The following is an 11,846-nucleotide window of genomic DNA, read 5'->3' as shown; positions in this document are numbered from 1 at the left end:
CTTCTCTTCAATAGATTGTTGCATCCAATGAACAAGATCCATTTCAGTGTCTCCAACTTGGACCAGTGGCCCTCTCCCGGTGATCATCTCAAGTAAAATCACCCCATACGAGTAGATATCCCATTTTTGAGAAGGTTTTACCATTTTCACAGCCTCGGGAGCTTGATAGTACAAGCCGAAAGAAGAAGCCGAGACAAAGGTTGTAGCATCTGAAGCTGTGCTACTGGTTTGTTGCCTTTGCTGTGGTTTCTCAGAGGCCATTCGGCTGGATTGCATAGTTGGGGATGCACCAGCTATGTTGGCGAGTCGTCCAAGGCCAAAATCGGAGATTTTGGGTTCCATATTGGTTCCGAGCAATATATTTGATGGCTTCAAATCGCCGTGAACGTATTTCCTGGGACTATATTCATGTAGATAAACCATGCCTTTTGCAACTCCTTTCATTATTTTCAATCGTGTACACCATGAGATAGGAGTAAATGTCACCAGCCCTGGCTTTCCTGAGGAAAATTGTATACAAAATATTTCAGGTTATTTCCGAACGATATAAGAAAGATTTCCCAATTTTGTGACTATATAAACAATATACATATATATATATAGCTACCACCCCTAAAACTAACCATGTATAGCAGTAGCAAGGTTCCCATTCGGTATGAAATCATATACCAGCAGCTTTTCATCCACCGACCAATAATAAGCTCGAAGATTTACGACATTTGGATGTCTCAATTTTCCAATTGCTTCAACTTCAGTCTGAAATTCTTTGAATCTTTGCGAACCTCCTTCACCCAATCTTCTCACAGCCAGGGTAAGTCCATCCTCCAGCACAACCTTGTATACGATTCCAATACCGCTTTTGCCGAGGACAAAAGCAGATGCCTTCAGAAGCTCATCAAGATCAAATGCCACTTGTGCATCTAACGGCACTAGATCATACTGCTCTATATTTTCTGATAAAGTCTCTGATTCATCTTTCTTGAAGCATAAACATTCCTTTCTCGCCTTACGTCCCTTTTCAAAACCATATGCATTTTCATTGTTTCTTTCGCCACGAGGCCTTAGCTTCGAATAACAATATGAGAAAAGCAAACCAATAGCGCAAATTCCAATCACATCACCCACAATTATAGCGATCATAGAGGCTTTACTCAGCCCCCGTCCCTTTCCAACATTTTCTCCACCTTGAGGATGATAATTACTAGGTAAGTAAGGAATCGAGGAAGATGATCCCGCCTCACTATCTGAAGAACAGAGATTTTTCAACGGAGGACCACAAAGACCAGGATTTCCGATGAAGGCAGTTGGTCCTCTGTTGATTAGAGCACCATTTTGTGGAATCGGGCCACTTAATTTGTTATATGTGAGATCAATATAAACTTTCTCAGGAAGATTGCCAAGACTGGATGGGATTGAACCATTGAACATATTATGAGACAAATCCAGAGTTCCTTGTAAATTAGACAGATAGCCCAAATCACCAGGAATTAACTCATTGAATTCATTGAATGAAAGATCAAGCTTTTCCAACAAAACCAAGTTTTTCCCAAATCCATTCGGCAAAGAACCACTAAAATTATTCTGACTAACATCAAGATTTCTCAATCTTTTACACTGACTTAATGAAGTGGGAAGGGACCCATTAAAGAAATTTTGTGATAAATCTAAAGTCTGAAGATATTGAAGATTCCCAATCTCAAATGGTATATTCCCAGAGAAGGAATTACCATAAAGCACCAAACTTTGCAGTCCCTGGGCTTTGAGAAGCTCAGAACTTAAGCCCCCAAAAAACCTATTACTCCTTAAGTTAACATGCCTAAGCTCGGATAAAGATCCAAGTGATGCAGAAAGAAATCCAGAGAGTTTCTTATTCGGAATGCTAACAGAGACAACCCTCTGATCTCTACACGTGATACCATTCCAAGAACAAGGATTTTCATCAGAATTATTCCAATTATTGAGTGAACCCTCGGGATCTTCTTTAATGGACCACTTAAATGACAACAGAGCTACGCCTTCGTCATTTAAAGAACTTAAAACAAAAACATTACCATAGTTGCACAGCATTAAGATCAAGAAAGTTACTAAAGCTAACATTTCCAAGAAAATCTCACTATGTGACCGTTGGAAATGCGGCCACCAAAAAGACAAAAAAAAAAAAGATGGGTTCTTTAGAACTTACCTTTCTTCAGCTGAAAACCAAATAGAAAAAGAAAGGGAAAAAATGTTTTTTAGATTGGGCGGTGCCTTCTTTACATTGAACACATACACACACACGAGGAGATAGAGAGATGGAGAGAGATTCTGTGTGAGTGTATGAAAGAAAGCTTCGACAGTGGGGATGCGAGTATGGAGAAGTGGGGAAAAATGGTCGTTATGGGGAAAAGATAAAGTTGTTTTTAGCTCCGCAAAGCAAGGCAAATAAAGCTTTGAGACAATAGATTACATTTTGGAGAAACGAAAAGGAAACAGTATTTTACTGTAGAATAGTAGTAGTAGGCTTGCTGCATCAGTCGCATTCTTGGACCGGAGTGGCGTTGGGATCCCTTGTAATATTCAATATCACGGACGATGTGGATCAAAATTCCTTGAATATGAATGATTCATCAAACATTAGATGAAGTAATTTGGATCATGCATTGTGCCATTCTTGAATAACGTAAGCAACATAGTACGGTAAAGTGTTGTGCACATCACCAAATACATTCCAAATGGAGCGTAGTGTGTACGACATATTCGTACTTGGCTTAGAATACTTTCTTAAAGATATATTTTCCTAGAACTTTAAATAAAATGTTTCGTAAAAAATCTATAGACATTCTATATTGTATGATTATGACAGTGTCCTATTTGGTAACTCTAGTGTGAAATCAAGATTCCAAAAAATATAAACATTGTATTAAGATGACCGGCTATAATATATATGAACAAATTACGTCAACATTTCCATGAAAATTTTAAAAAACGTAAAAGCAACATATGTAAAATCAATCGTATTTAAAAACTCTGTTTTTTTTTTAAAAAAAAATATGTGAAATATTATTTGCCTCGACACATATAGAAAGCAAATGTATAATCGTGTTCTTCTCTTATTGTATCTTGATATTTTTGGAGAATCGTTATATTTTATATTTAAAAATCATAAATTGTATTTTATTAGGCACCTTAGTTATATTTAATTTCGTTTATAAAAAATGTTTGGCATTGGGGAGCATACGTAGCCTTATTCTCCAATTAATTCATATTATTATTATCACCACTTCTTCATAGGGGAAGTTCATGATTGCATGCAAAAGGTAACTTAACATTTGACAGTAAGAACTAAATGCTTGTTATGTTATCCTGTGTTCAGTTGTACTTTCAAATTTAATTGCAACATAAGAGGCATATGCAGTCGTTTGGTGTATATATTATTTTAGAAAATCACATTTATTCTTATAGTGTATGAGAAATTCTATGCTCTAGAGCGATATCCAACTAATCCAATTCGATATCTGTTAGATTAGGTTCCATCATTATGTATTAGACTGCTCATAGTTGGACCACCGGTTCTACTAATAGTTGAGTCATTTGTAAACTTCACGCTCCATATGTTCATTCCTGAGCGTGAAGGGGATGTGTTAGTTGTCTCACATCAGTTAGATAAAATCAATGTGAGTTGCATATATGGACTTGGACAATCTTTCATCTTGAACTAGTTTTTGAGGCTGAGTTAAGTCCAAATCTCAATGCTAACAATATTGTAAGAAGAATTGTACAAATCCATGTATACCACTCTTAAGAACTTATTCCAATCGATATGAGATATTTAATAATAAATAAATAATATATATCTAACACTATGTTCTTCTCAATTATTGTGGTTAGATATATCAGTAAATTTTTTTATCTTGAAGAAATACAAAATAAAGAAAATCGAAATGAACTCATGAAGTACATTTTATTTTACAAAATGGTGTGGAGCACATCACCCCAAAAGCTGAAGCATGACAACTTAGATTAAGTAAAATTATTGGAGATATGTTTGCAAATGAAAAGCAAGTGCATTTGGACACTCTGCATTGTCTTAAAAAGAAGTGGACCGTTACACAAAATGAAATTATAATTATCAAAATCAAATTTATTGTAATGATCGCAGCACATGTCTGTCTTTACCAACGATATAATGTGAAAAAGGTAGGATAATATCAACACTTTAATTTCTTTGTGGTGATTAAGTAATGAATATATGCGTAGCTGTATGTATATAATTTTATTATGATAAAAACTTGTGTGAGATAGTTTCACGAGTCGTATTTTGTGATATAGATCTCTTATTTGGGTCATCTATGAAAAAATATTATTTTTTATTCTAAAGTATTATATTTTATTGTGAATATCGGCAGAGTTGACCCATCTCACAGATAAAGATTCGTGAGACCGTCTCACAAGAGACCTACTCTTTTATTAACTGTTTTATTTTAATTTTCTGCTATACATCTGCCCTCTTCTTTTTATTAATCAAGAGTTATCTAAAGTTATCATGTTTGGTTATAGATATATATTATCCTGATATAATTTTCTTATGTTTGGTTATAGATATATATCATCTTGATATATTTTTCTTACTCTTTAAAACTTTATGCCTTCTACTTTGTAATACCAAAAAAATAAACAAAAATAAAAAATCGTCTAAAATTACCACTTCTGATCTGTATAAAATTTAAAAAAGTTAGTTAATATTCACTTTTCACTTAAAAAAATAAGTCCCCAAATTCTGTTTAACTCAAATACAAAATTTTATCTTATGCTAATTTTGATTCTTCAGAAGTGTTTATAATATTTTACGAAATAAATAGAAAATCTTCTACACTTTTACCCACAATATTTTTTTGTATAATCATCTTTTATATTATGGGTGTAAAGGAAATGAATCGATGAGAATATGGCGAAAAAATTTAATGCTCACGATGGAATAGAATGGGCCTAAAGAGGGCCTTATTTCAACCCGGAAGTTCGAATCGAACCCGACAACGACATCGTATTCAGCGACCAGTTACCCCACGGCAGACGGCGGAGACAGCCAGTCCGCAAATCTATTGGCGGGAAGATGACGGACGTTTGCATACGAGGGGTGGTGGAAGCAATACACTCCAGCCCAACTCAGGCCGTTCTCTATCTCTCCGGCGGTGCCTCCCAGGTTCGTTGGTTGCTTGTATACGTGACAGTTTGCAGTGGCGTGTAACTTTTTGATCAAATCTCCTAATAACATTCATGGGCAGGCACTTGGGTGGTTAGTGTCAGTGCCTGGAGCCACAAATACTGTATTGGAAGCTGTGGTGCCTTATTCTAGGATGTCCATGATCCAGTTGTTAGGCAAGGTTCGGTTTTTTTATTTTTCACTCTACATTTGCTTTCTTGTAAGGATTGTTTATAATTTTTTGAGGTAGGATTACGTAGTTTATCCTTTTCCGTATCTTCTAACGGGCTTGTGTTTTCCTTTTTTGGTTCAATTTAAGGTTCCAGCTCAATTTGCTAGTCGGAGAACTGCGGAGGACATGGCATTAATGGCGTACAATCGAGCTCTAAGGCTTTCTCGGCCAGGTTTATGTTTGTATTTTATCTTTTGAGCTTCTTAGTTAATCCTACTCTCATTTTGAGGGGGGCATGCCGTATTTTCCTTAACTTCATCTGTTTTGAAAACACATAATCTATATCTACAATTTCCAAATTACGGAGTGGTCCACACCCTCGGTGGTTTGGGAAAACCAGCAGTTCTGTCGATCTGATGTTTGGTTGACCATGAAATCAGCAAGCATGATTTGTGACAATGAATGGATAAAAAAGCTAAAGATGATAATCATCGAGTTGCTTACTGTACATAACAAATACTTTTTGTTAAATATCAAAATACTTCATAATGCATACGTTGAGTTTTCATTCTGGTGTTTTTGGCATCCTATATATGAAGCTTATGCTCTGCAGTTGTTTTGGATGTTATATAATTTTTGCTGTCCTTCCTTTCCGATTTCTGTTGTATTTAAAAATGTTTCAATTTGCCTTTTGTGTCTGCTTTCGGAATGGAAGAATGTGGTCGGTTGTAATGATGCTTGTTCCTTGATCAGTGCTCTCTTGGTTTAAGACTCATCCCCGATATTGCTTTGTTGTCACATTCAGGCTCACCAGTTCTTGGTGTGGGTTTTACTGGTTCTCTGGCCAGCACACATCCCAAGCGTGGGGATCACAGGTATTGATTGATCTGTTGACCTTTGCAAGTTGTTATGCCTGCCATAATTCTTCGGTATTCTTTTGAATTGTGTATGTTCTTAAATGAATGTAAACTGAAATATCTTCCATTTTCTAATACAAGGAGTCATTGGGGTAAAATTTTCATTAGTGTCGTTACTAATCTACAATCTAAAGATTATGGGCTCTAGTTATGTGAGCTTTCTCTTTTTCAGCCAGTAGATGCATGATACCATCTCCAACCACTCACATTTTTCTTTGCAATATGCATTTTTAGATTGTCGTTAATCTCTCAAGAGGCAAAAATGGTTTGTGGCTGGAAAAAGTTATTTTTGTGTGGCTAAAAGGGCTTTGTCGCTTGTAGTTAGATCACTTTCCTTTCTTCGACTCTTTTCATCTTACTTTAATTTTTCCGCTCAATATCTGGTTTCTCATGACAATAGTACGGTTTCTTTTGGTTTTATGTCTACTCTACAACGTGGAAAATTATTATAGAATATGTTTAAAACTGTGGATTTTATTTTATCTTTGAAAGAGACCAAAACAACCTCAAGTGTCAGAATTTATTGTGGGATGTGACCAGTGCTTGCTAGGGTTTGGAGAATTGTAGTGTTCTATAATTGTGGGCTCTTGTAAATTGGCTTAGTCAGATAAAATTCAAGAAGGAAAATTAAAAGTGGTTTATAATGCTGAATACTGATAATTCAGAAGATCAATAAATGAAAGCTGAAAGGAATAATTTCTGGGAGTTGTTTGTTGAATCTTTAGATGTCAAAACTATTACATGCAACTGAACTTGAATTCAAATTATCATATTGCCTGATGTTGTTTTATGTAATAAGTAAGGACTAATTATCATAGCATTGATCTCATGTTGTCACTTATATGATTGTACTATTAAAATGAAACCAAACAATCTCAACGAAACAGATTTTCAACAATGAAATCATGCAAATCTAGTTGAACCTTGAGGCCTATGGTCTTATGGAATGAACAGATTTCCTGAAATCGATATTATTGAAATAGGGTTAGAGTTTGAGCCTAATCTCTACGATACCTTAGTGGGCTTTGCGCCTTTATAAACTGTGATATACTGCTACATATCTTTTGTTGGTGAATCACCCACTCCCCCTCATGTACTGCAATATAAAAATTAGCCTTAAAAGTTTGTAAAACTGATAATAAAAAAAAACGTGTCACCTGGTGCAGTGAAATTAATTGACCTGGTGAAGTGAAATTAATTGATTTCTTGTGCTCTGATAATCCTTCCATAAATTCCTTTTATTCGTATATCAGTTGCTATTCATTTGCTAAAGTTTTAGGGAAAATAAGAGCATCTTTTGTTTGTCTTGTGGCTGCATTATTTTACATTTACATATTTGAGTTCCTTGATCTTAAATTTTTTATCCTTGTGACTTTATTCATAAGGTTTCATGTATCAACAAGGACATCTAATCAGCTTTTGATATCTACTGTTACTTTGTCAAAGGTATTCACATTATTTGCCCAGGAATTATTGGTGCACCCTTGTAGCCGTGAAGTGAAGTGTCTAACTTATTCTATATATGCATTTTTTCAGGGCTTGAGAAATCGTGAACAAGAAGACTGGGTTTCCAGCCAGCTCTTACTGAAGGTGCTACACATCTATTTGCCTTCAGTTTTTCCCTTTGTGTTTGATGTATAGTTCACATGAGGTATTTAAGGTATTTAATCATAAAGTGCATAGTCAGGATCCTGCTCGACCCTGCTGCTTGGACGGTTATCATCTTAGTGTTTTGAATATATTATTTTGTCAACTCTCATAAAATTCCTGGAGTTTTTGCATATAGGTATTTAAATCAAATGCGGCACATCAAAATTGTGTTTTTTAAAAGTAAGTTCTAGGCTGGTGCACACCCTTTGCATGGGGAGGTGCACGTGAGATCAAGAATTTGGACAGCCTGATGCATTGTGTATTGCCCTGTGCTGTTCTATAAATAACATTCCACGAATAAACTATAGGGTTTAAAGGGCGTTCTCGTTCAAGCTTCTGTGCCCATAAAGGGTTAAAAGATTAAAGTTCAAACTACATTTTTTCTTGCAGCATTTTTGTCTTTCATGTTCCTTATTTCTTTGCTTTTCCTTTATTCATTGCCTCTACGCGGTCTATGCTTTGCTCCCCTCTATCACATTAGATTCTTGTTCTGTTCATCGAAATTTTGGGCAGTTGATTGTATTTCGTAAAATACTCCTTTTAAATGCTTCAGATGTTCAAAACTTTACCATGATTTGTTTTCAGGCAATAGCATATGCTTGCAAAGTTCCCGCAAACTTTACTTCAGAGTTAACAGATTCAGAAGTTCTCAATGAATCCGAAATACAATTTGATGAAGACCAAGAATTAGAGCAACTTATCAATGGCCAAATATGCTTTAAGGTTTATCCCTTTTTAAATGGTATGGTTTGAGCTATATACAGATTCTCAATCACACAATTTATACAATTTATAGTCTCTTTATTGTTTATTGTGAGGACTGTTGTGCAGATATTTCAAAGTCAGAAAGGAAGATAATTCTTTCTGGTTCATTTAATCCATTGCATGATGGACACATAAAGCTTTTAGAAGTAGCTATGAGGTACCTTCAACTATTCTGGAACTGCCGGTTATGACAATTTGACTCAAAATTGAACAATTATTCAATCCGCACGTATGAATAAAATATATCATCAATATGTGGACTCAATTTTTATCTCTAGTATGCAATAGGTAGCTAAAAGCTCATTTTTCCTGCACTGTAGACGGTAAGATTATGATGTAATTCCATATTTAAGGTGTAAACTGAAAGATTGTTATTTACTTCCATATTTATGGTTTACGGCTTTCTCTTTAAAACCTTCTTGAGCTAGTTTTTGTAACCTCCTCTATTACCATGTAGAGAAATTATACCTGTAGATAGCATCCTCTAGTGGAATTCTGAGAGAAGCTTCTTGTGAGTGTATTTAGAGCATGGACGTGAATGTTGAATCTAAGTGTAAGGCTGTGACCGCAGTAAATACTTTGTTTACAGAGAATTGATACAAATATTCTTATGCAGTGTTGTAGGTGATGGATATCCATGCTTTGAATTATCTGCTGTGAATGCAGACAAACCCCCACTTACAGTATCTCAAATCAAAGAACGTGTTAGGCAATTTGAAAAGGCTGGTGAGACTAAATTTATAATCTTTAGAACTTGCATAGATCACAAAATCTTGTATTGCAACTTTGCCAGGCTCAGTATCTGCATGCTGTGTATTTTCCTCATCAGTGCATACAATTCTAATATTACAATTAATTTCGTTGATTTTTTTGTCCTTCAGAACTGAAGAAACTCGTCATTTGTTGATTGGATTTTTCGATAGACATGAAAGAAAATTTGTATTTAGATTAACTTTGTTTTTTAATTTTGAAAGAGTAATGTAAGGCCTAAGAGTACGACGAAACTTATCTGTCTCTGGTAATTGATATGACAAAAGTTCACATTGGTTTTTTTATCTTGTTAACTCAGTTTTACAGACCCATATCAGCTAAACTCTAATATTTCCAATTTTACACTGTATTATCAGTTTTTCTCTCATTCCTCCTGGTGGTTTTGGAGTGGACCTTTTGCTTTTGGAGGAACATTTGTTCCTTTTCGTAATTCTTGATCTGGCTAATGCACGTGGACTTCTGAATTTGATTCTTTGATCTCATTCAGTTTGAAGCTGATCAATTGTTAACAATTTCACTATTTCAAGTGCAGGGAAGACAGTCATAATTTCTAATCAGCCATACTTCTACAAGAAAGCTGAACTTTTTCCTGGCAGCGCATTTGTTATTGGTGCAGACACTGCGGCCAGGCTTATAAATGTAAGGGAGTCAAATGTTGAAAAGTCTCTACTGCTTTGGCATTGGCCTTGGTTGCACTGGTGTTGACTCACCTAGCTTTCTGCAAATGGTAAAATGGTCCATGAAACAAACACAATTGAAGGAGACATGTTATTCAGATATTTGTCTCCTTAGATTGCAAGTCTGTGATTAGTTTAAGAAAGCTTTATTATACATGTGCATATATAAAGGAAGGAATATGTTTTGCACCATCATTGGTTGAGTTCTTAGAATAAGAATTCAAGAATAAACCAAGTATTGGAAGATACCTATATCGATTAAAGTGTTAGACATACTTACTTTCAATCTCAAACCTATGACTACCTAGATTCCTTTTGAATAGATTCCTTTTGAAATGTTCAGCCAAAGTACTATGGTGAGGACTATGGAAGAATGCAAGATATTCTTTCCGGATGCAAAAACATGGGCTGCCTTTTCCTCGTTGCTGGCCGAAATGTGGATGGGGTTTTTAAGGTTTGATCCCAAATCTTTGAATTTCGGATGCACTTGATATCCTCATGTTTGAATTGTTTAAAGTAACACGCTGTCATGTGATTCACGTAGGTTCTAGATGATTTTGACATTCCAGAGCAGCTAAAAGACATGTTTGTATCAATACCAGCAGAGAAATTCCGCATGGACATATCATCAACCGAAATCAGGAAGAACCTAGGAATGCTATAATCCAGTCGTCTGTCATATACTTCAAACAATTGAAAGTGCATAATTTCTATAGAAAGTTGAATTCTTTTTACTAAACTTCTGAAATAAGATGATGGGGAAATGTACCAGAGTTGGAAGAAAGAAAAAGTATCGATCAACGGATGAATGTTAGCTTGTTTCATGTGTATTTTAAGTTGTGAAACAAATTTGTATAAATAAATAAATGCTATTATAAGATCACACTTGACTTGAGCAGTGGTTTCCATACAATCCCATATGAACAAAGATTTACCTCCTAATGCCATCAAATAGTCATCTTGTTATTTGTTCACCTTTCAGCCATATCAACAGCCATTTCGCTTTAATTTCAACGTGGAGTTTAATCTAATCTAGTTCGTTTAGTTGGCTTGAGTGTAGAACTACTTTTAGTAGTCGGGATACGTATCAGCTCCTTTACGCCAAAGTGACGTCGAACATTATTCGTCATCATGCTAGCCGCTAGCCGTCGGCCGTCGGCGTACTTATAAAATAACAATATCAGCATCGTTTTTCTTCATTCTATTTTCATAAAGCCAAATTTCATTTTTCTCAACATATTAATCAATTTTAATTCAAATGTTATCGTCCTTCGAAAATTATCATATAATCGAATTTGTTATATTTTAAAATCTTTTAAATTTCTCACCTACAATTTATTTTTCTCACGAAACTTATTTGCTCAACATAAACCCGATCGAACAAAATCACATGTATGTACCCATAGTGTACAATAGCGTATCACACGTTTAAATAATGGTCTAGTTGAAATAAAGTCAAATGTCCCCCCAATATAAAAGAACCAATCAACGAATTGTATAATGCGAAGAATCCACTACGATCGAGTGAGTGACACTTTGATTTTAGCAAAAGGAATCTGCATGTGGGTTTATCTTCTTTTACCAAAATAAAATTAATATCCTTTAAATAGAATAGTCAACCATATCGTTTAGTTCTCTTCTTGAATTTTGATCCCTTTTTTTTTTTTTTGGAATAGTCAACCATATCGTTTAGTTCTCTTCTTGAATTTTGATCC

At 35.1% G+C, this 11,846-nt stretch overlaps 2 protein-coding genes across 3 annotated transcripts; one reads left to right on the top strand and one right to left on the bottom strand.

The window, feature by feature from the left end:
- Positions 1-3: 3 nt before the first annotated feature.
- On the bottom strand, positions 4-2,522 carry LOC140968633 (receptor protein kinase-like protein ZAR1; the record flags this gene model as incomplete). Its single annotated transcript, XM_073429651.1, has 2 exons — positions 624-2,522; positions 4-500 (listed from the first exon to the last, which is right to left on the bottom strand). Coding segments are annotated over exons 1-2 (1,971 nt in total), but the record flags the coding sequence as incomplete, so codon positions are not given.
- A 2,413-nt stretch (positions 2,523-4,935) lies between these two features.
- Positions 4,936-11,026, top strand: LOC140968632 (uncharacterized). Of its 2 annotated transcripts, XM_073429649.1 has the most exons (12): positions 4,936-5,179; positions 5,262-5,360; positions 5,499-5,583; positions 6,157-6,226; positions 7,654-7,714; positions 7,805-7,858; positions 8,504-8,660; positions 8,750-8,840; positions 9,300-9,409; positions 9,987-10,093; positions 10,475-10,585; positions 10,676-11,026. In XM_073429649.1, exons 1-12 carry the CDS (start codon positions 5,090-5,092, stop codon positions 10,793-10,795), a joined length of 1,155 nt encoding a protein of 384 aa, XP_073285750.1. In that variant the 5' UTR covers positions 4,936-5,089; the 3' UTR covers positions 10,796-11,026. The 2 variants fall into 2 exon arrangements, with proteins under 2 accessions (XP_073285750.1, XP_073285751.1); XM_073429650.1 differs by lacking the exon at positions 4,936-5,179 and having other exon boundaries at positions 5,506-5,583.
- Positions 11,027-11,846: the final 820 nt, after the last annotated feature.

This window comes from Primulina huaijiensis, unplaced genomic scaffold, assembly GCF_012295235.1.
Source record: "Primulina huaijiensis isolate GDHJ02 unplaced genomic scaffold, ASM1229523v2 scaffold37415, whole genome shotgun sequence".
Classification (NCBI taxonomy): Eukaryota; Viridiplantae; Streptophyta; class Magnoliopsida; order Lamiales; family Gesneriaceae; genus Primulina; species Primulina huaijiensis.
This window is presented reverse-complemented; position numbering and strand designations above follow the sequence as displayed.